General features: G+C 46.7%; 1 protein-coding gene across 4 annotated transcripts; it reads left to right on the top strand.

The window, feature by feature from the left end:
* The first annotated feature begins 1,043 nt into the window (after positions 1 to 1,043).
* On the top strand, positions 1,044 to 18,025 carry ABCF1 (ATP binding cassette subfamily F member 1). Of its 4 annotated transcripts, none has more exons than XM_032338068.1 (25): positions 1,044 to 1,244; positions 7,593 to 7,639; positions 8,057 to 8,146; positions 8,267 to 8,393; positions 8,534 to 8,571; positions 8,658 to 8,765; positions 9,539 to 9,613; positions 9,700 to 9,816; positions 11,507 to 11,605; positions 11,970 to 12,092; positions 12,512 to 12,612; positions 12,703 to 12,788; positions 13,089 to 13,228; positions 13,314 to 13,462; positions 13,744 to 13,827; positions 14,017 to 14,141; positions 14,327 to 14,439; positions 14,567 to 14,738; positions 14,882 to 14,956; positions 15,049 to 15,119; positions 16,417 to 16,449; positions 16,533 to 16,701; positions 16,880 to 16,944; positions 17,033 to 17,105; positions 17,248 to 18,025. In XM_032338068.1, the coding sequence occupies exons 1-25, from the start codon at positions 1,172 to 1,174 to the stop codon at positions 17,412 to 17,414; spliced, it is 2,520 nt and encodes an 839-aa protein (XP_032193959.1). In that variant the 5' UTR covers positions 1,044 to 1,171; the 3' UTR covers positions 17,415 to 18,025. The 4 variants fall into 4 exon arrangements, with proteins under 4 accessions (XP_032193959.1, XP_032193958.1, XP_032193957.1 ...); XM_032338067.1 differs by having other exon boundaries at positions 8,264 to 8,393; XM_032338066.1 differs by having other exon boundaries at positions 8,057 to 8,152; positions 8,264 to 8,393.
* The last annotated feature ends 5,942 nt before the right edge of the window (positions 18,026 to 23,967 follow it).

Below are 23,967 nucleotides of genomic sequence, written 5' to 3'. Positions count from 1 at the left end.
AAGAGAGCTGTTAATTATATAATTCATCACACAATTCATAATCTAACCTTATACCTAAAAGCTAGCGGTTCACAGAAAAGCAAACAAGCGGTTAATTTTCCTATCTATGTCTTAAGAGGTGGGACTCTCAGGGCGGGGGTCTTTCAACAGCAGCAGTTGGGGTCAAGAAGAGATATTTGGGAGATGTTCATCAGTTATGGATGGTATTTAAAGTCATGAGACGTAGGTGATAAATCTAGATAAGAATGTCAAAGAATGTGCCTCAATACATTTAGACTTAAAGGAGAGAAAGAGAGCTGCCACTGAAATGGAAGGGAAACCTGCAGAGAGCACAGTCCCTGAAAAACGCAAAGGAAGTGGGAGCTACTGTGTGTCAAATGCTGCTGGGAGAGTAAGATAAGGACAGAGAATTGGTCCCCAGTCTGTTGGCCTTGGCAAGAATAGACTCAGATAATGGTATAGAAACAAGAGCATGATTATAATGGTTTAAGGGAAGAACAGGAGCTGAAAGAGTTATGGGAGCATCTACTCCCACGTCTATTGAGTGGTACAGTTAGAAGCAAGCCCAAATCTTGACTGTGGTGGTGGTTTAATGGTTGTATATATGCCAAAAGTTTGATCCAAGTGTACATTTTGCAGTTTATTCCCCGTCAATTTATTGTATGTGCAGTTTATGTGTATCAATTGTACCTCAGAAAAACTGTTGGTCTCCCCCCGAATCCCAACAAAAATGAACCCAAGCTTCACCACACTGTTAGGCGACGGTTCGTCGTTTACAACTCTACACTTGAGGTCTTTGCACCACGCCTCTTTCTAAGTAGATAGACTGAGTCTTTCTGCTCCTAATCAGTTAAAGAACAAAAACAAAGAAAAAAAGGATGCCTCTGTTCCTCCGTACTAGTCCGAAATTACTATGTTCAGTACTTAATCACGCAGCGTTGTGGAGTCACTAGCTCAGGATTCCCGGACAGCGGTCAGTGCTTTGTTGACGTTGTGAGACGTCGGCCCCGCCCCGTCGCCGCAGGCACGCCCCGCGAAATGACTGCGAGGCGCGCACGTGCACCGCGGAAGGACAGGCTGGCCGTGGAGAGCCCGCCCCCATCGGGAGCCCACGCTACCGGAAGCGGAAATAGCACCCGGCGTCTCCAGAGTAGCTGTAACTGCCACCGCGATGCCGAAGGGGCCCAAGCAGCAGCCGCCGGAACCGGAGTGGATCGGGGACGGAGAGAGTACGAGCCCCACAGGTGAGGCTGATGGGCAGGGAACCAACGAGAGAGGAAAGGGGAGAAGAGAGTGCGCATGTTTTAGGAAGGGGTCACGGGGTGTAAGCCTGACGGGCCGTGAGAGAGGCCACTGCGCATGCGTTTAATGGAGCTAGAAAGCTTTTACCCAGGCGGGAGCGAATTGGGTGGGAGCGGAAGAAAAAGTGCCGGGGTGTCGCGCACGAGTTTCGGTGGGACTGGGCAAGAGACAAGGAAAAGTATATGGCGCCGCGGGATAGATGGGGAGAAATAAGAAAGCCCTCCTTCTCTTTTGAACACCTTCCCCACCATGCTGTATTCTACATTCCTCAGGAATCTGTAACCAGTGCCTCGATACCCCTGCTGCAGCGCGATCGTACACGCACGCACATAGACCGCGCCACGCACCCACACCCCCTCGGGAGCGAGAGGATGACTCCCTCTTGAGCTCTTGCGTAATACACATTAGGCTCATCTGGAGCAAGAACGTGGTGTAGCTACTGGGTGTTGGAATGAGAGTTAAGGTTTACTTAAAAACCCAGAATGTTTGTTGAGCAGCTGCTTTTTATCACCGTATACACTGCTGAGGGGAGGGAGAAAAAAATATGAAGACATCCTCCCAAATTTGAAGGCACTTCAAGGGGAGAGAAAATGGTTAAAAATAATTACATTTCGTACACAGTGTGACTGATTTTACAAGCATTCATTGGTTACTTCTTGTATACCTGGTACTGAGTAGAGAATTGGAAATGTAGAGATTAAAGATAAGAGTTGCCCCAGAGGGGCACCCAGTTTAATGGAGGGGAAAGCATTAATCAGAAAATAATTGACAGAGTGATGAATGTGCTTGAGAATACTAAAAGACTAGAGCAGAGAGGAGAAGCATTTATTCAGACAGATAGGGTAGGAATGTCAGCAAAGCCTCGCAGGAATATGTGGTAGCTGAGTTAATTCTGGAAGGATGAGTATGAGTTAGCCAGAGGAGGAGAATTTCAAGCAGAGGAAGAAGTTTGTGCAAAGGTAAAGACAGGTGAGGATGTCTTGTTCCCAGTATTGGGTGACTAATGTGATGGGGCTGGAAAGATGTTCAGGAGACAAATAATGGAAGATTTCTTAACTATTCCAAAGACCTCAATCCTGAGGACATTAGGGACGACTCATTGAAGTGCTTAAGGAGTAATCTGATCAGCTCATCCTGACAACACTGAGCAGTGGAGAATGGGTTGAATAGATCAAGATTGGAGGCAGGATGACCATATGGGTAAGAGGCTCTAGCGATGATCTAGGTGAGAAGCAATAAGAAAGTGAGCCAAGGCAGTGAAGACTAAAAGAGTACTGAGGAGATGGCATTGAGCAGGTCTGAGAACTGACTGAAGGAAGAAGGATTAAGAATGACACTCAGGGGGCGCCTGGGTGGCTCAGTGGGTTAAAGCCTCTGCCTTCAGCTCAGGTCATGATCCCAGGGTCCTGGGATCCAGCCCCACATCTGGCTCTCTGCTCAGCGGGGAGCCTGCTTCCTCCCTTTCTCTCTGTCTGCTTCTCTGCCTACTTGTGATCTCTGTCTGTCAAATACATAAATTAAAAAAAAAAAAAAGAATGACAGGTAACTCAGTGGGTAGACTATTGCTTGAAATCAGGAATGGGCTGTAGGATTGGGAGTGGGAAGAGGTAAGGTCAACTTTTGAAAGCCAAGTTGGGGATTTCTGGGAACCCCCCCCCCAACCCCGGAATCTTTTAAGAGCATATGGCAGGAAGAGAGATCTTAGGCGGGACGCCTGGGTGGCTCAGTTGGTTAAGCGGCTGCCTTCGGCTCAGGTCATGATCCCAGCGTCCTGGTATCGAGTCCCGCATCAGGCTCCTTGCTCGGCAGGGAGCCTGCTTCTCCCTCTGCCTCTGCCTGCCTCTCTGTCTGCCTGTGCTCACTCGCTCGCTCGCTCTCCCTCTATGCCTGACAAATAAATAAAGTCTTTAAAAAAAAAAAAGAGAGAGAGAGATCTTAGGCTAGAAGTAAAGACACAGGCGTGTTGTTGAAAGGCTGGATGCAGAAAAGTCTGCTAGGGAGAATATGCAGATTGAAGCCAAAAAAGGACAGAAGATGGGACCCCGAGAGAACCTCAGCAGTTAAGGGAAGTAAGGAAAGGAGGCAGAAGAGATGAGACTGAAAAAGGTGAGCCATCGGAGAAACTGGAGGCAAACCAGAAGCAACAAGCCCTGAAATTAAGTAATGACAGGAGAGAAGTAAAAGGTTGAGGAGATGGTAGCATGGAATGTTGCAGAGAAGTCATTGCAAAATCAGGACTAAAAATACACTTTTTGGGGGCGCCTGGGTGGCTCAGTGGGTTAAACCACTGCCTTTGGCTTAGGTCATGATCTCAGGGTCCTAAGATCGAGTCCCACGTGGGGCTCTCAGCTCAGCAGGAGCCTGCTTCCCTCTCCCTCTCTCTCTGCCTGTCTCTCTAACTACTTGTGATCTCTGTCAAATAAATAAATAAAACCTTTTTTTTTTTTTAAGATTTTATTTATGTGACAGACAGAGCAGACAGAGATTACAAGTAGACAGAGAGGCAGGCAGAGAGAGAGGAAGGGAAGCAGGCTCCCTGCCGAGCAGAGAGCCCGACTCGGGGCTCGATCCCAGGACCCTGAGATCATGACCTGAGCCGAAGGCAGAGGCTTTAACCCACTGAGCCACCCAGACGCCCCAATAAAAAAAAAATATACTTTTGGGGTTGAGCACCTAAGGGGACAGTGGCAACTTTGGAAAAGGGTAGTAGTCCTTAGGAGATGATATCCAAACCGTTTTGAAGTATGTTTAAAAAGGAGTGGGAAATGAGGAAGCAGAGCTAGTGTGGACTACACTTTGGAGACTCAGTAAGGACAAGGGTAGCAAATGGTAATTGGGTGCGGAGATGTTGAGGTAAAGGGAAGTGTTGTATTAAGCTTTGGAGTTAGGAGCAGCTGAAGTGGTGAATTGATGCTGTTAAGAGGAGGAGAGGGGCACCTGGGTGGCTCAGTGGGTTAAGCCGCTGCCTTCGGCTCAGGTCATGATCTCAGGGTCCTGGGATCAAGTCCCACCTCGGGCTCTCTGCTCAGCAGGGAGCCTGCTTCCCTCTCTCTCTCTCTCTGCTTGCCTCTCTGCCTACTTGTGATCTATCTCTGTCAAATAAATAAATAAAATCTTAAAAAAAAAGGAGAGATGGAAGATCACTTTAGCCATACTTAGTTCTGTCCTGTTCCTTGGTGATCATGCTTTTTCAGGAGGTTCAAAGTGATGTTCTAAATGCAAAGGATTTTTTAAAAAGATTTTATTTATTTATTTGACAGACAAAGATCACAAGTAGACAGAGAAGCAGGCGGGGGGTGGGGGGAAGCAGGCTCCCTGCTGAGCAGAGAGCCCGATGTGGGGCTCAATCCCAGGACCCTGAGATCATGACCTGAGCCAAAGGCAGAGGCTTAACCCCCTGAGCCAGGCTCCCCTAAAATTCAAAAGAGATTTAAAGGAAGGAGAGATGATGTGGTTGTATTAGTCCTTGGGGAGAAATTAGTATTTGGGACAAGACTCCTCAGTGTTATCAAGGTGAGCTGATCCTGCCTTTTCTTCCTCCTTCTGTACTGCAGTGGGTCCTTAGTCTTAATGTTTTTAGGATTGGGGCACCTGGGTGGAGCAGTCGGTTAAGTGTCAGACTCTTGGTTTTGGCTCAAGTCATGATCTTAGGGTCCTAGGACTTCGGCTCAAGTCAGGGCATCTGGGTGGTTCAGTTGGGTAAGCATCTGCCTTTAACTCAGGTAATGATCTAGGGTCCTAAGATTGAGCCCCATATAGGGCTCCCTGGTCAGCAGGGAGCCTGCTTCTCCCTCTCCCTCTGCCTGCTGCTCCCCCTACTTGTGCTGTCTCTCTCTCAAATAAATAAAATCTTTAAAAAAAAAAAAAAAAAAGATTTTTTCTCTTTTTCCCTGTGCCCCTCGCCCTGCACTCTGTTTTTCTCAGATGAGTAAATAAAATCTTTTAAAGTAACAACAAAAAAATGTCTTAAGAGATTAAATTCTTTGGAATAGCATATAAAACCTTTCATTATTTCTTTTGCATATCTTTTCAACTCAGTCACATTACTCAGCTGATTTGGGGATCAAATTTTAAAATATGTTCTGGGGGCGCCTGGGTGGCTCTGTGGGTTAAAGCCTCTGCCTTCAGCTCGGGTCATGGTCTCAGGGTCCTGGGATCGAGCCCCACATTGGGCTCTCTGCTCAGCAGGGAGCCTGCTTCCTCCTCTCTCTCTGCCTGCCTCTGTGCCTGCTTGTGATCTCTGTCAAATAAATAAATAAAATCTTTAAAAAAAAATTCTTAAAATATGTTCCGGATGGAAGACACAGATTAAGCAAAGTCAGACTATGTATGCCTGGGGCTTAATCAGGGAGCAAGGAGAAGTTAATGTCCAGAACCTAGGTTTGGGTAGGGAAAAGGATATAACAGAAAAGATAGGATAGGACCCTTTTAATTTGCCAAGCCTTAAATTACTGAGATTATCCTTGGATAATTGCAGTTTTAGGCATATAGATATCAGTAAAACTTCCCTGAATAATTGATTACTACGGACTATGTGGAATTTTAGCCTAAAAATATTTAATGTGGGGAACCCCTGTTTGTCTCAGTTGGTAGAGAATGTGACTGTTGACCTCAGGATCATGAGGTCAAGCCCCACATTGGGCATGGAATCTACCTTTAAAAGGGGGGGGCACCTGGGTGGCTCAGTTGTTGAACGTCTGCCTTCAGCTCAGGGCACCATTCCAGGTCCTGGGATTGAGCCCCGAATCCGGCTCCCTCCTCAGCAGGAAGCCTGTTTCTCCCTCTCTCACTCCCCCTGCTTGTGTTCTCTCTTTCGCTATGCTTCTCTCTGTCAAATAAATAAAATCTTTAAAAAAAAGAAAGAAAGAAAGAAAAATACTTAATGTGGTGGGTAGCAGAAAGCCATTTATTTATTTATTTGTTTGTTTGTTTTAAGTTAACAATCCAGGAGTGCTTTTGGATAGATGGGTTGATTTGGAGGGGAACATGATGGTGGGGAGGCCTGGACAGGAAGAGAAATTCTAAGACTGCTGGATGCATCCCAATCTGATAGGGCAGGGAGAGGAAGTTAGTTAGCCTTCAGGGAAGCAGGGTTGGATAGAAAGCAGGAGCTGAAATTTGTTCAGTCAGTCACATTTTATATAGGACATCCCACTTTGTTCCAGGGGAACTCAAGCCAAACAGTCTGTCACGTGCTCTCTGGGATGAAAGAGTGATGTACAAACAGTTAAATATAACGCAGTGTGATTTTAGCTAGAATGTTATGTGAGCAGAGCAGGTGGGGCATAGACCCAGATACTCATTTACTTACCAGAGAGCTCTGTTTACGCAGTCTGTGCTTTTCTTTTTTCTTTTTTTAAAGATTTTATTTATTTATTTATTCTACAGACAGAGATCACAAGTAGGCAGAGAGGCAGGCAGAGAGAGAGGAAGGGAAGCAGGCTCCCTGCCTAGCAGAGAGCCCAATGCAGGGCTCGATCCCAGGACCCTGGGATCATGACCTGAACCGAAGGCAGAGGCTTTAACTCACTGAGCCACCCAGGACCCCCCAGTCTGTGCTTTTCACAAATGACATATGGGAAACTGAATTTATCATTTTTTTTTAAAAGATTTTATTTATTTGTCAGAGAGAGAGAGCGAGCACAGGCATACAGAATGGCAGGCAGAGGCAGAGGGAGAAGCAGGCTCCCTGCCGAGCAAGGAGCCTGATGTGGGACTCGATCCCAGGACGCTGGGATCATGACCTGAGCCAAAGGCAGCTGGGATCATGACCTGAGCCAAAGGCAACTGAGCCACCCAGGCGTCCCTGATCATATTTTTGTCCTACTTTCCCCCTCATGGGTAACAAGGGTAGGGAGAAGGGACTTTCTTTTCTACTGTATCCTGAAGTAATAAATGGTACCACTAGTGCCACTAATTTTCCAAGTAACAATACAGGAGTCATTGGGGCACCTGGCTGGCTCAGTTGGTGTAGGACTCTTGATCTCGGGGTTGTGGTCTTAAGCCCCACGTTGGGTATAGAGATTAAAGAAAATCTTTAAAAAAACAAAAAATACTGTCATCTCTGAATATTGTAACTACTTACACAGCTGGGAGCTTTGTCTTTACTATATGAATTCTACTCCCTTCCACTGCCACTATGGCACCATTGTCTTTTGTGGGACAGTGCAAATGCCTAGAGAATGATAGAAAATAGTAAAATAGAGTGGAGCCAATGAGAGCTTTGCAGGGAAATTATGCTGCTTTGGAATTTGTAGATAAGCATTCACAATGTCTGCTTAACCTTCTAGACAAAGTGGTGAAGAAGGGGAAGAAGGACAAAAAGACCAAAAAGACGGTGAGGAAATGAGGGTTGTGGGTGAGAAATGACCATGGGTGTTTCCAATCAAAATATAGCCACGTGGTTCACCTGGGTGGCTGAGTCAGTTAAGTGTCTGCTTTCCGCTTGGGTTACGATCTCAGGGTCCTGGGGTCAAGCTCCACATCGGGATCCCTGCTCAACGGCGAATCTACTTCTCCCTCTCCCTCTGTGATCTCTCTCATTTCCATTCTCTCAAATAAATAAAATATTTTAAAAAAGAAAAATATGGCCATGTGTAGGATGTGGGGAGTTCATGGGAGGAGGAAAGATGTTGTCAAGAGAGGAAGGAAGGTAAGGGTGGACTGGAGGGTCATTGGGCCTTTGTGTGGCAGAGGAGGGCTTGCTTGGTTGGTCTCTGAGACACATTAACCTATATCTTAACTACCTTTACAGTTCTTTGAGGAACTGTCTGTAGAAGATAAACAGGCTGGGGAAGAAGAGAAAGTGCTCAAGGAGAAGGAGCAGCAGCAACAGCAGCAGCAGGTTCAAGTATCGGGGTTCCATCCACCAACCCCTGTCCAGCCCATATTGGTTCACTCAGCTCATGGGAGATGCAGCAGGGGCCAGGGCTTCATTGTCTTACTCCTGCTTTCCTTTCAGCAGCCGAAAAAAAAACGAGACACCCGAAAAGGCCGGCGGAAGAAGGATGTGGGTGATGATGGAGAAGAGAAAGAGCTCATGGAGCGTCTTAAGAAGCTCTCAGTGCCAGCCAGTGATGAGGAGGATGAGGGTAAATGACCTGAGGGGAAATGGGTGCCCCAGAATCCTTTAGTTATGAATACTAAATGATAATAGTAAAGTGCCTCATTCCTTGATCTTCGACTGGGGAACCAGACATTATAATGTTTCCTACTTCCCTTTTCATTTCAGTCCCTGCCCCCACGCCCCGAGGAGGGAAGAAAACTAAGGTAAGCCATCTCTGTGGTAAGACATCTGTGTCCCAGGGGGGAACCTTGACCATCCCACTGACTTCTCCTGCCCTTTCGTTCTCTAGGCTGGTAATGTTTTTGCAGCCCTGATTCAAGATCAGAGTGAGGATGAGGAGGAAGAAGAAAAACATCCTCCTAAGCCTGCCAAGCTAGAGAAGAATCGGATCAATAAGGTGAAAGTGGCAGCTCTCCTGGTCACTCCCACCCCATCGAGCACCTTCTGGCCATGGTGTGGTAATTCCCTTGCTTTTTAAACTGCTTTTATTTATTTAAATTTTCTTTTCTTTTTTTAAGATTTTATTTTTTTAATAGTTTTGTTTTAAGATTTTATTTATTTGATCTTTACATCCAATTTGGGGCTCAGACATAAGACCACAAGATCAAGAGTTGCATGCTCTACTGACTGAGCCAGCCAGGTGCCCTTGAAGCCTTTCTTAGTTTTTTATGCTTAAATGCCTTTTCCAAACTCACATCCATTATCTCCTCTTAAGATGTGTCCTCTTAGGGGCACCTCGGTCACTCAGTGGGTTAAGCCTCTACCTTCAGCTCAGATCAAGATCTCAGGGTTCTGGGATTGAGCTCAGCTCAGCTGGGAGCCTGCTTCCCCCTCTCTCTGCCTGCCTCTGTGCCTACTTGTGATCTCTTTCTGTCAGATAAATAAATATAATCTTAAAAAAAAAAAAAAAAAGATGTGCGGTCTCAGAGCCCTCCAGTATTAGTGCCACCCCATCCACATTGCTCACTTTCCTGATTCCCAATCCCTTAGCTTTACTGACATCATCTAGTTAGCCTTCCACTTTCATCTCATGAGGGAAGCCAGTGTTTTCCTTGATCTCATTTTCTCTTCAGCAGCACTGGGTATAGTTAATTCCCAGTTCTAGACTTCTTAGAAATACTTAGTAAACAACAAGGTAGTAAATTAATTTTCTGTGTGTGTGTTTTCCAGGCTGTGTCTGAGGAACAGCAGCCTGTGTTGAAGGGCAGAAAGGGAAAGGAAGAGAAGTCAAAGGGGAAGGCCAAGGTAAGGGAGTAATGGCAGGAGGAGGGTCCCCTGCTGGGTCTCAGGCATTAGAACATTTTCATCAGACCAATTGTCTTCACTGTTAGTCTCACAATAAGTCTGCTGCTCTGGACAATGAAGAAGAGGAGGATGAAGAAGAAGAAATAACAAAAGAAAAGGAACTACCCAGACAAGGGAAGGAGAAAGCCAAGAAGGCAGAGCCGGTATGTATTTTGGTGTTGGGAGAAGATGGGCTGAGGTACTAGCATTCTGTGGCCCTTGGTTTGGGGAGGGGAGCAGAATCTGGGGTGGTGTTAAATACTACAGTTGACAAGCTTCTGTAAAGGGTCACAAAATAAATATTTTTGGCTTTACGGACTTCATACAATCTCTGGTGCATATTCAATTTTTTTTTTTTAATGATTTTATTTATTTATTTGACAGACAGAGATCACAAGTAGGCAGAGAGGCAAGCAGAGAGAAGGAGGAAGCAGGCTCCCTGCTAAGCAGACAGCCCGATGCGGGGTTCAATCCCAGCATCCTGAGATCATGACCTGACCCGAAGGTAGAGGCTTTAACTCACTGAGCCACCCAGGTGCCCCAGCATATTCTTTTTTTAAAAATAACTCTTTGAAATTGTAAAACCATTCTTAGCTTGTGGGCCATATTAATCTAGGTATCAGGTAGGATTTGGCCTGTGGCCCATTCATTGAGAGAGGAAAGGACCCTGGTGTTACCCTCAGATGATCTGGTTTTCTGGCTCTGGCAGTCACCAGCTGTGTGACTTTTTTCCACCTCAAGGGAGCTCAGTTATCTGTGTGATCTAGTGATTTCTGAGGTCCCTGCACTTATAGGATATTCTGATTCTGGATCCACTTAAGATTTCTCAGTGCTGGGGCACCTGGATGGCTCAGTTGTTAGGCATTAGGCGTCTGCCTTCGGCTCAGGTCATGATTTTAGGGTTCTGGGATCAAGCCCCACGTCAGGCTCTCTGCTCGGCGGGAAGCCTGCTTCTCCCTCTTCCGCTTGTGGTTCCTTTCTCGCTGTGTCTGTCTCTGTCAAATAAATAAATAAAATCTTTAAAAAAAAAAGATTCCTCAGTGCTGTATGTTAGGGTTTCTGGACATTTTTTTTTGCTTGTTAGCATGTAAGACAGAGCAGCTCATTTGATAGGTGAAGAAAATAACCTGTTTCGTCTATTCCTCCCCCACCCCGCAGTGGTATGTGTTGTTATATCTGTGGGTATGTAGAATTGTTATATTTGGGTGCCTGGGTGGCTCAGCCTTTGGTTCAGGTCATGATCCTGGGATCCTGGGATCGAGCCCCACATCGGGCTGCCTGCTTGGCAGGAAGCGTGATTCTTCCTCTCCCTCTGCTGCTCCCCTGCTTGTGTTCCCTTTCTCACTGTGTGTCAAATAAATAAAATCTTTTTTTTTTTTAAAGATTTTATTTATTTATTTGACAGACAGAGATCACAAGTAGGCAGAGAGGCAGGCAGAGAGTGAGAGAGAGGAGGAAGCAGGCTCCCCGCGGAGCAGAGAGCCTGATGTGGGGCTCGATCCCAGGACCCTGGGATCATGACCTGAGCTGAAGGCAGAGGCTTTAACCCACTGAGCCACCCAGGCGCCCAAATAAATAAAATCTTTAAAAAAAAAAAAAAGAAGAAGAAGAAGAATTGTTATATTTTATACATTCACGTTCATACCGCTTGTCTTACACAATTCCTGGCAGCAGAAGTGGCTAAAGGACTCCAGGTAGCCCAGGGGTGTGTATGAGAGAGTGATAGGACCCACCAAGATATTTCAGGACTCTGGGTGGAGAAGGAATGAATTGATTGTGGGACTGGGTAAATGACAGTAAATCTGAGTTCAGGAAGGAGTCTCTTGTTTTTTCATCACCCCCTGGTTCTCACAGGGTTCAGAGGAAGGAGAGGAGGAAGAGGAAGAGGAGTCTAAGGCTGATGATCCTTATGTACACCTTAGCAAAAAGGAGAAGAAAAAGCTAAAGAAACAGGTAAGACCTTGGTCGAAGTTAGGAGCATTTGATTTTTTTTAATATTTCAATGAGCGGGGTGGTGCACCTGGCTGGCTCAGTTTTTAGAGCATGTGACTCTTGATCGTGGGGTTGTAACTTCAACCCCCACACTGGGCACAGAGATTACTTAAAACCTTTAAAAAACTATTTTCATATAGGGGACATCTGAATTAGGAGGGCAGGAAAAGAGAGCTTTCGGGGTTATTGCAAGAAAAATGGGAGTCAGGAAAGAAGTGTGTATACTGTGCGCTTTGTGTATGTGTGTGTGTCTGATGACGTGGCTGTGTTGTGACAGGTAACTGGCATACAGTGGCCTCATATCTGGTTTTTCCTTCCTTCTCAGATGGAGTATGAGCGCCAGGTGGCTTCATTAAAAGCAGCCAATGCTGCTGAAAATGATTTCTCCGTGTCCCAAGCAGAGGTGTCCTCCCGCCAAGCTATGTTAGAAAATGCATCTGACATTAAGGTATGGTCTGAGGGGACCCTCAAACCATTTTGCTCAGGGAAGTGCCACCCTTCCCTGAGCAGTCGTGGCAGCCAAGGAAGTAAGGTATGAGTGGCATACTCCACTGGAAGAAAACTTGGAGGCATGTTCCATACCTTGAGTTCTGTCAACTTCAGCAAGAAAATAGGAAAACCAACAGAAGCAGAGGAGTCTGCTTTACACTTGGGGGTAAAGTAAGGTGGGATGGGGTAGACTGGCTTAGAATTTGGGAGACTCCTGTTCAAAGTAGTGGGCAGGAAGGAGACCAGTGTGAAAAGAGGGTTATGCTGGAGTTGTCTGTCAGAGACTTCCTAGCAGGGAGAAGGTTGCAGCTGCTGTGTGAGAGAGGGGCTCTCATATACCTATTATTTCCTCTGCCACTGTTTTCCTGATAACTGTAGCTGGAGAAGTTCAGCATCTCAGCCCATGGCAAGGAGTTATTTGTCAACGCAGACCTGTACATTGTAGCTGGCCGCCGCTACGGGCTAGTAGGACCGAATGGGTGAGGAGAGGGGCTGAAGTTGTAAAGGGGAAGGGGCTGGAAGGAAAATTTTTCAGGGGTGGCCTGGTCCCAATAGTTCTCATTCCCCAGCAAGGGCAAGACCACTCTCCTTAAGCACATCGCCAACCGGGCCTTGAGCATCCCTCCCAACATCGACGTGCTGCTGTGTGAGCAGGGTGAGGCCAGTGGTGGGATGGGTTTGGAGGGGAGGTGAAGTGGGTCTAAGAGGGTGGGCAGTTGGGGTAGAAGAGTCAACCACGAATAGAAGAAATTATAGTTATGGAGTGGGAAATGTTGTGGGGGGAGAGTGGGGACAGGGAGATGGATGCTAAGGAGAGGAGGGAGTAAAGAATATTTTATTTGAAATAAGTACAAAGTATTGAGCAAGGTCAGGCCAACCAGAAATAGAGCTGAAGGGAAAAAGGAATGGGAGTCTTGGCTCTCCTGGCGACCTGTCTGTTCTCGCCCCTGCCCAGAGGTGGTAGCAGATGAGACACCAGCCGTGCAGGCTGTTCTTCGAGCTGACACCAAGCGATTGAAGCTGTTGGAAGAGGAGCGACAGCTCCAGGGACAGTTGGAGCAGGGAGACGACACAGCTGCTGAGAGGCTAGAGAAGGTAGAGGATATGGCGCAAGGGACACGGGCTAAGCCTTGGAGGTTCCTGGAACCTTCAGACATGTGTCCTCTTCTCCCTCCTCCAGGTGTATGAGGAATTACGGGCGACCGGGGCAGCAGCTGCAGAGGCCAAAGCCCGGCGGATCTTGGCTGGTCTGGGCTTCGACCCTGAAATGCAGAATCGGCCCACACAGAAATTCTCAGGGGGCTGGCGCATGCGTGTCTCCCTGGCCAGGTGGGCCACCCACATCACTACCCTCCCTCTTCCAGCCTCCATCCATCTTGTTCTATGGCCAGTAGGGAGTTTCAAGGCTTCCTGCTTCCTCCCATATCGTCTGCATTGTCAGACTGAAGATCTTTCCTCCCTACCTGGTGGTACATTTTCATTGACATCTTCTGCACAGAAGCTTCTCTGACGAGAGATTGGAAAGTAGTTTTCACCTATCAGAGGCTTCTATGGGGTTTTCTGAGCAAAGATCTACCCCTGATCCTACATTCTGCCACCCTACCCCCTAGGGCGCTGTTCATGGAGCCCACACTGCTGATGTTGGATGAGCCCACTAACCATCTGGACCTCAATGCTGTCATCTGGCTCAATAAGTGCGTCACCCACCATTACAGTCTTTGCATCATTGGTTCCCATTACGTCCTTATTTCTAGCTGTTTACACCCTGTCTTTACAGCCTAGCATTTCCTCTTTTCCTCCCTTTTTTCATTGTCTGTCTGCTTCCCCTGACTTAACCCTAACTTGACCATGGTGACATGTCCATACTCTTTTCTAAAACTCAGCTACCTCCAGGGCTGGCGGAAGACATTGCTCATCGTCTCCCATGACCAGGGCTTCCTGGATGATGTCTGCACTGATGTTATCCATCTCGATGCCCAGCGGCTCCATTACTATCGGGGCAATTACAGTAAGTAGGATCATTTGTAGGGGGAGGAAAGAGATGAGGCCTAAGAAAAGGCCTCAGAACAAGGACCCAGTAGTGTTAAGCTAAGTCTTCAGAGTCCAGACAGTGATGCCCACCAACTGGTCCTGCTTGTCCCTCTGCTGGGGAGAAAGACAACCGTTGATGCCCGTCCTCCTGTTCTGCTGCAGTGACCTTTAAGAAGATGTATCAGCAGAAGCAGAAGGAACTACTGAAGCAGTATGAGAAGCAGGAGAAAAAGCTGAAGGAGCTAAAGGCAGGTGGCAAGTCCACCAAGCAGGCGGTGAGCACCTGGGGATCTCCCTGGCCTGGGGGTCGCTTCTCTCAGTACAGAGAAAGAGGGGGCACTAGGACACTGCCCTTCATTTCATATGAAGGGTGTGGATTTCTCCTTTTCCCTTTCTCTCCAGGAGAAGCAAACAAAGGAAGCCCTGACTCGAAAGCAGCAGAAATGCCGGAGGAAAAACCAGGATGAGGAATCGCAAGAGGCTCCGGAGCTCCTGAAGCGCCCCAAGGAGTACACCGTGCGCTTCACTTTCCCTAACCCCCCGCCTCTCAGTCCTCCTGTGCTGGGTCTGCATGGTGAGCGGTGCCAGACCCTGGCGGCACGGGGTGGAACCATGTGCACCCCATGTCCTCCACCCAGCATGGGATCCATTGGCCAGGACAGGACCTTCAGGGTGACTCTGAAAAGGAAGTAAATCACTTCTTTTCCTGGTTCTCAGGTGTCACGTTTGGTTATGAGGGGCAGAAACCACTCTTCAAGAATCTGGATTTTGGCATTGACATGGACTCAAGGAGTGAGTTGGTGTCAAGTGCTTGGGGATGGGGAGCTAGACTGTGAGGGACAGTTCCTGGGGACCTCTTTAACTACCTGTCTTTGTCCTTACAGTCTGCATTGTGGGCCCTAACGGCGTGGGGAAGAGCACCCTGCTCCTGCTGCTGACGGGCAAGCTCACACCAGTAAGTCGTGGAGCCAGGACAGGGGAACGTGACAAGGGTGGCAAGACAGCTCTTCACCAGATGGTAGAATCAAGGAGTCCCTTTCTGTGCTGGCGATTTTAATATGGAACGCATCATAGATGACTCATTGTCCTAAGAGGTGCTCAAGAAAGTAGAAGTAGAGGAGAACACTGTAGATCAGTTTGGGGAGGAGAGCCAGGAGAAGAGGGGTTAGACTGGGGGTACCCTTCCCCTGTCTGTGTTTTGGTTATACAAGATATGTAAGTTCATTGTATAAATTGCATAAGTCAGAGAAAAATCTAGAGATTCCTGATATTAATTTTGATGGATTGCTTTTTCTTTTTTCTCTGCAAATGTGCGTATGTTTTTGTTTTTGTTTTTGACAAAAATGGGCTCTCGGATTGTTTTTACAGCTAGTTCTTTCAGATAATGTACATCAAGCCTTTTTTCCTTGCCAGTAGTTATCTGTGTCTTTTATGGGTTAACTATGATTTATTTGATACCTGTCACTTTGATCATTTCTGGTTTTTCATTGGAGGTCAGTTGTATAGTAAACATTCTTACTATATGTGTTCCTGAATGCAGCATTTTTTTAGGATGTGTTCCTAAGAATTGCTTTTGGGACTTTTACAACACACTGCCGTACAGTGCTATACATTGGTTGTAGCCCTCTTTATTCTCTCCAGGAAAGTGTTGAGAAGGGCCCTTTTCTTCACACCACCACAAGGTGTTTTTATTTATTTATTTACTTTTAAAAAAGATTTTATTTATTTATTTGACAGAGAGAGATCACAACTAGGCAGAGAGGCAGGCAGAGGGCAGGGGGAAGCAGGCTCCCTGCCGAGCAGGAGCCCAATGTGGGACTCGATCCCAGGACTCGATCATGACTTGAGCCAAAGGCAGAGGCCCAACCCACTGAGCCACCCAGGCATCCAGTGTTCTTAGATCCTCTCACAAACTTGTCTCTTATCCCCATCTGAGGCAGAAAAAGGTGCCATTGGTAGGTATTGCTGGGTGGGAAGGGGGTATTCTTTGGTAGTGGTCAGTCCCCTTCTGGTTCTGAATCTGTGCTTTGTGTCTCCCTTCTTTATTCTCCTTTCACTCCCCTTTGGCTCTGTACTCTTTCCTTTCCCAGGTGTGCTGTTGTCACATTAGGGAGAACATTCAGGTTCCCTTTCCTGCATGGACTTATTCCTAGCCCAATTCTGGTTTCCGTCTCCCCTACAGAAAAGTTGGAATATGGAGTGGCAGCACCTCTCCCTTTTCCCTTATGTTCCCACTTGTGTTTTCCTTGCAGACTCGTGGAGAAATGAGAAAGAACCATCGGCTGGTAAGTTGACTTTGGGAATTTGGATATAAAGAGTTTGATAGAAAAAGTATGATTTTTATAGACCACCTCTTTCTCTTGGGCAGAAAATTGGCTTCTTCAACCAGCAGTATGCAGAGCAGCTGCGCATGGAGGAGACGCCCACTGAATACCTACAGCGGGGCTTCAACCTGCCCTACCAGGATGCCCGGAAGTGCCTGGGCCGCTTTGGCCTTGAGAGTCACGCCCACACCATCCAGATCTGCAAACTCTCTGGTACCACTGTGGGGGCTTGGGAAGGTGTCCTCTTCCATTTTCACACTTCCTGACTGTACCTAGAGTCAGAAGAGAAGAGGGGCTAGGACTTCAGGAATCTGTGCATGCACACAGTCAGCTTACATTCAGAAACATAAAGCAGTGAAGTGTCATGGTTCTCCTCTCTCCTTTGCTATAGGTGGGCAAAAAGCCCGAGTTGTTTTTGCTGAGCTGGCCTGTCGGGAGCCTGATGTCCTCATCCTGGTGAGTGGAAGTGGACTGCGGGAGGGGCCAAAGGTGGCAGTAATGAAAGGAATTGTTAACGCTTGGTCACGGAATGTCTCCTCCATAGGATGAACCGACCAATAACTTGGACATTGAGTCTATTGATGCTCTTGGGGAAGCCATCAATGAATACAAGGGCGGTAAGTTGGCTCAGGGTGCGCCCTCCTCCTTTCCTTAGGGACCAGGCTGTAGTGTCCCTTGGCCAGGGCTCTCTTTTTACAGGTTCTGAGTCTGCTCTGCCCCCTTCTTCCCTGTCTTTCACTCCCTCATCTTTTTTCAAAGCTGTGATTGTCGTCAGCCATGATGCCAGACTCATCACGGAAACCAACTGCCAACTGTGGGTGGTGGAGGAGCAGAGTGTTAGCCAGATCGATGGTGACTTCGAGGACTATAAACGGGAAGTGTTGGAGGCCCTGGGTGAAGTCATGGTCAACAGACCCCGAGAGTGAGTTTTCCTTCCTGGAAGTCTCCTGAAAGACAAGCTTGCATGGCCTAGAAGTCTCATATTGTCTCCCTCTCTCCACTTGGACACCTCCCTCTGGTTTGCAGCTGACCCAGCAGCTACTCAGGCACGGGAATGTGGACCATGACCTTGACGTGACCAGGGTACCACTTTGATTGACTCCTTTTCTCTGAAAGACCAGTCTGTTTCAGTTTTCTTCAGAGAACTAAGCTGGCCTTATCCTTGACATCCCTCCATATACACAGAGGTGACCGTCATTGTTGTGGGCTCCATCCAGCCAAGCTTAAGTGGCCAGACTCTTTTATCATTAAGAACAGAGCCTCTGGTCCATCTGAAAGCTTCAGGCCCAGCTGGTCTCCTGGTCTTTGAGTGGTGCTGCTCATTTCTGGTGGATTTAATGATGACTTACTGATACAAACAGCTGTTGCAGCTCAGTGCTAGAGGCAAGTTCTAAGGCCTGTACTATTACCCAGTCCGGGGTCCAGTACCTGCAGTTGCTTGTTGAGTTGGGGACTTGAGGGCAGGAAAGAATTGCCACTCAACTTGAATCTCCCTTTACAAGGGGAGAAATAAAGGAAAGGAGTTGTTGCCACCCTATTACTGTTTGGAGATATGTGGGAGTTGGGACTGTTCTCAGTTTTTATTTGCTTTTTTCCATTTGCTAGCAGCATCCAGTATCCACTCTTCTTCACTAATACTGATGGCTGTAACTTGCAGTCTTAATGCGTTTTAGATGATACTTACTGTTTGAGGGGCCTCGCTGCCTTCCTCCAGCCCTTCAGACAGGAAGGAAAAGGTTCATCCCTTCCATCTGGGACTCTTAGTTGGGCCTCTCACTGTCCAAGCTCTGCCCTGTGGCAGAGTACCGATCCTCTCAAAAGTTCCTAAGTCAGCCATCATGTACAGCACCGTGGGGTATACAAAAGGAAAAGGGGTGCCTAGGTGGCTTAGTCAGTTGAGTGTCCAGTAAAAGGTTAATTGCCAAATGTATGGTAGGTACTCTAGATTCTATGCTTTGCCATATGCTCATAGAAGGGGAAGATTATCCAGAACTTGATTATTTGACTGAGAGGATCACTTCAGGGTGGGCCTTTTAAAAAAGAAGAAGAATTTGAATAATGAGAGAATAGGGAGCCATGTTTGGACTCTAGGAAAAGAGCAGACCAGAGGCCTACAAAGACGAAAAAACTATTTTGGGAGTTAATGAGAAAGCATGGCTTGTGTGGCCATTTTTCTTACTAGAGTTATATTGAGGAGGTGGATTTGGGAAGTAACCAGTGGCGAGTGGTTGGTGGTTCAGGTGGTGGTATGACTGTAGAGCATGTGGAGTGGAGCCCATAACTTGTTGCAAGTGCGGTAACCAAGTGCTTAAGTAGGGTGTGGGAAGGATGGGTTGGGAAGGAAAAGACAGGAAGAGGTGCGGGAGGTGGGAAGAATTCTAGAAGAGAATGATCTGAGGTGTCCAGTTCTAGAGGGAACATGAGGAGCTGTTTGGTCAAGACTTACTGAGTGTGGACACCTATTTTTGGGAAACCTTTTTTTTTTTTTAAAGATTTATTTATTTGACAGATCACAAGCAGGCAGAGAGGCAGGCAGACGGGGGAGGGGACGCAGGCTCCCTGCTGAGCAGAGAGCCCGATGTGGAGCTCACGATCCCAGGACCCTGAGACCATGACCCGAGCTGAAAGCAGAGGCTTTAACCCACTGAGCCACCCAGGTGCCCCGGGAAACTATTTTTTGACCAAGTGAATAAATAATAGTTGGTCTGAAGTACAGATTTTATACTGGAGGTACAAGTTTGATGTGGAGATAGTGTTATTAGGAAACATCTCAAATTAGGAAACCATCCCCCATAATGGAATTTGAGGGGAAAAAGATAAGGGTTTTGAACCAAGCCCCTGAGTAAGATGTTTCATGTAAAGTAATTTCCACAATTCCGTGAAGTAAATATGTCACAGAAAGTGGGAGTGAGGGTTCAAACTAATGGCATGATGTTGGGACAGGATACTTCACCTCTTGGTACCTGTTTCCTCATCTGTAAAATGAAGATGATAAAAAATACCTCAGAGGTTGTGAAGGGAATAGATATGTAATTATTTTGTAAAGTGCTTTAAATTTTTGCTTTTGTTACATGTGTTTCATGCAACACTCTACCTTAATATTTTCAGTTCAGTCGTCTAGATGGTATGTAAAATACATTGGAATGTTATTTATAAAGTGAATGCCAAAATTTTGCATTTCATTTTTTTTTAAATGATTTTATTTATTTATTTGACAGCAATCACAAGTAGGCAGAGAGGCAGGCAGAGGGGAAAGCAGGCTCCCTGCTGAGCAGACAGCCCGATGCGGGGCTTGATCCCAGGACTCCAAAATCATGACCTGAGCCAAAGGCTGAGGCTTAACCCACTGAGCCACCCAGGCGCCCCTCAGTTTTTTTATCTAATTTCACTGCAAGCGCTTCAAATGCTGCAAAACAGCTTCTGTCTCTGGACACAAATAGCACCTTTTCCTTCAATATACATACTTAGTGGAACTATTAATAATGCACTTAAATATGGGTAAAAGGTTGCCTCTTCTCCAAAAGAAAAACAGCATAGAAATTAAATGCAAAAAGAAGGGGTGCCTGGGTGGCTCAGTTGTTAAGCCCCTACCTTTGGCTCAGGTCATGATCCCAGGGTCCTGTGATCAAGCCTGCATCAGGCTCCCTGCTTGGCGGAAAGTCTGCTTCCCCCTGCTCCCCCACCCCCCACTTGTGTTCTCTCTCTCACTATGTGTGTCTCTCTTAAATAAATAAATAAATGCAAAAAGAACAAAAAAGGGGTGCCTAGGTGGTTTAGTCAGTTGAGTGTCCAGCTCTTGATTTTAGCTCAGGTTGTGATCTTAGGGTTGTGAGATTGAGCCCAGCATTGGGCTCCTTACTCAGCATAGTCGGCTTAGGATTCTTTCTTTCCCTCTGCCCATTCTCCTGCACACAGGAGTGCACTCTCTCGCTCTGTCTTTCTCAAATCTTTTAAAAACACACAGTTGGGGGCACCTGGGTGGCTTAGTGGGTTAAAGCCTCTGCCTTCAGCTCAGGTCATGATCTCAGCGTCTTGGGATCGAATTCCACATGGGGCACTCTGCTCAGCGGGGAGCCTGCTTCCCTCTCTCTCTCTCTCTCTGCCTGCCTCTCTGCCTTCTTGTGATCTCTTTTAAAATCTTTAAAAATACAAAATAAAAAAATAAAAACACACAGTTTACATGGTACAGTATATATGGGTAACCCAACGCCTGGAAAATGGAATTTCATTAACAGAATTAAATTTTTTATTCTTAAGCAAGTTTTGCTATCTTTAAATCCTGGACTAAGGTACATAATAACCATAGAAATGTTTTTGAGGGGCGCCTGGGTGGCTCAGTGGGTTAAAGCCTCTGCCTTCAGCTCTGGTCATGATCCCAGGGTCCATTGGGCTCTCTGCTCCGCGGGGATCCTGCTTTCCCCTCTCTCTCTGCCTGCCTCTCTGCCTACTTGTGATCTCTGTCTGTCAAATAAATAAATTAAAAAAAAAATGTTTTTGAAAAGCAGAGATTCTCCTGCACACCTTCCTAGTGACGACTCAGGACAGTGACCTGCCCACAGTGACCCACCTTCAACAGAGAGGGTGTTGCTGATATGATGGCCCTTGTTTTGTTTTGTTTTTATGATGGTCCTTGTTTATCTGACTCCAGTATCCTGGACCTTTTCTCTTTGTGTAAAATGTGGAGAGGGTGACCAAAGCATGAGTCCTGGAGGAGCTTGAGAGCCAGAATAGCACTGTGTTTTAGGAACACACAGTGTTCTAGGAAATAGTGCTACAACTGGAAAAGTGAAAACTAGTAAAAGAGTCCTGTAGCCATACAGCACTCAAAGGAGGCCTGGGAGTGTCTGAAATTGCCATTGTGCGGCCAGTACTAAATGCAACAACAGAGACGCTTGAACTAGCTATTCTAGGATAGTGGCTTTCAGAGTGTCCCAGGCTAGCAGCATGAGCATCACCTGGGAGTCTGTTAGTGCAGATAGGCACTATGGTGCCTTTAGAGCATGCCAAAGGAAACATGGCGCTAGGAAAATAGGGGGTCATCTTTAAGTCACGTGAATAAGGAAGATGTCTCAGGGAGTAACACTAAAGCCAAGCCTTGAAGGTGGTGAAGGAACTAAGGGAGTGGGGAAAGAAGAGCCCTAGGGAAGAAACCATAGTGTGCAGAGCCCCTGAACCTGGGAAGAGCTTGACATAGCCAAGATACGTGGCTTGAACTTAAGTAGGGGCCAGGGCACTCTGGGCCTGTAAGCCTTGATGGGGAGGGGATACAGTTTGAAGAGCAATGGGAGGCCATTTCTCGCAGTGGTGAGAATTGATCTCTTTTCATTTTTACAGAGTTGTTCTAGTTGCTGGGTAGAGGACACAGGAGATGAGAGAAGGCTTGGGCCTTGGAAAAGGGCTATTCTTCTCTAAGAAAGATAATGTAGACTCAGGTATTTTCAGGTGAAGGGGAAGTGGTGCTTACATTGATGGGGCTCACTCAGGAGTTTTGGTGCCAGTCAAGATTTAGGAATTGCCAAGCAGCATAAGTGTTGAGTTGGTACTTGCAATTTGTACTGAGCCAAGATGGTAGGATTTCATATTTTTGCAACATTAGGTTTACTGCCCAAGAGTAGGAATGTGAAAACTAGAACAATGGTGATCCAGAATTGGAGATGTAACTGGTGTGTCTGGGGAGGGATTGACAGAATGTTTAGAGCAGAAAGGGTATTTGGGGTGCAAGGAGGATGGGAGCAGAAAAGACCAGCTGAAATGGAGAGAAATGCCTATGGGGACTTGGTGAAGGGTCAGTGGCTGAAATGTAGGATGATCAGCCTTGTCAAAAAAAAGTAACAGGTTACTTTGGATTTTCATGGAGAATTTGAAAGAAAAATGGCTGAACTCATTTTTAAATTAAAGTAGAAAAAACTTTGAGTTGTCTCTAAAGGTTCTTGTGGCCTGATGCCAGGGGTAGAAACACAAGTCAGAAAATGACCCACTAGGTCGTGACATGTTTGTTCATTTTTTTCCTTCAACTGGGTACTAGTTATTTTTTTAAAAGATTTTATTTATTTATTTGACAGATCACAAGGAGGCAGAGAGGCAGGCCGGGGGGGGAGGGGGGCGGAAGCAGGCTCCCTGCTGAGCAGAGAGCCCGATGCGGGACTCGATCTCAGGACCCTGAGATCATGACCTGAGCCGAAGGCAGCAGCTTAACCCACTGAGCCACCCAGGCGCCCCGGTACTAGTTATTTTTAAAAAACTTTTCTTAAACTTTAAGTAATCTCTACCCCTATTGTGGGGCTCCAGCTCACAACCCCAAGCTCCAGAGTCACACCTTCCACTGACAGAGCCAGCCACTACTTCATTCATACTTTACCTCTTAGTTTGGCCCATATGTTAGGGGCTCTTCTCAGGTCCCAAGTGCACAGAGCTCCTATAGGCAGACTGAGCATAGTCTGGGTGGGCTGGGCAAAGGGAAAATAAAAATAGCTCCGTGGGCGCCTGGGTGGCTCAGTGGGTTAAGCCGCTGCCTTCGGCTCAGGTCGTGATCTCGGGGTCCTGGGATCGAGTCCCGCATCGGGCTCTCTGCTCAGCAGGGAGCCTGCTTCTTCCTCTCTCTCTGCCTGCCTCTCTGCCTACTTGTGATCTCTCTGTCAAATAAATAAAATCTTTAAAAAAAAAAAAAATAGCTCCGTTGGCCTTGCTAAATGTAAATGAGGCCTGTGAAATTTAGGTGGTTATGGCCCTCCTGTGGCCACTCCTGGAAGAAGCAGCCAAGAAACTTGGGTTCTAGGGCAATGTGTTTTGAGTGTTTTCCAGATCAGCAGCAGCAACACATGGGAACTTCTTAGAAATGCAGAATCTCAGGATCCATCCCAACTACTGAATCATAAAATGTGCTGGACACCATTCCTCATGTCTTTTAAGAAGCCTCTCAGATGATTCTGATGTTAGGTTGAAAACTGTTCTTTTTAAAAAAATTTTTAAAGATTTTATTTATTTGGGAGAGTGCGAAAAAGCACGAGATGGGAGGTCAGAGGGAGAAGCAGACTCCCTGTGGAGCTGGGAGCCCAGTGCAGGACTCAATCCCAGGACTCCAGGATCATGATCTGAGCCAAAGACAGTTGCTTAACCAACTGAGCCACCCAGGCACCCTAAATGTTTTTAAGTAGGCCCAACATAGGGCTCCAACTCATGACCCTGAGATGAGGAGTCTCACATGCTCTACCAAGCCTCCCAGGTGCCCCAAAATGAGCTGTTTGTAGTTTTTTTTTCCTAATCTCTACACCCAACATGGGGCTCAAAACTCTGAGCTAGCCAAATGCCCCTGAAGACCACTCTTCTTAATCCATGCCCCTATAGCCCCATCTTCCCAAAAATGCACTATCCTAATTTCTGTTTTCAAGAATAGCAGAAATTCCTATTTGGGAAGTTCCTTCAAATTCCTATTTGAAGTTAATCCTATCCCTCTATGTTCTGATCTCCAAAACCTGTCTC

The sequence above is a fragment of the Mustela erminea genome, chromosome 4 (genome assembly GCF_009829155.1).
Source record: "Mustela erminea isolate mMusErm1 chromosome 4, mMusErm1.Pri, whole genome shotgun sequence".
Taxonomy (NCBI): Eukaryota; Metazoa; Chordata; class Mammalia; order Carnivora; family Mustelidae; genus Mustela; species Mustela erminea.
Note: the sequence above shows the minus strand (reverse complement) of the source record. Positions and strands in the feature narration are given on the sequence as shown.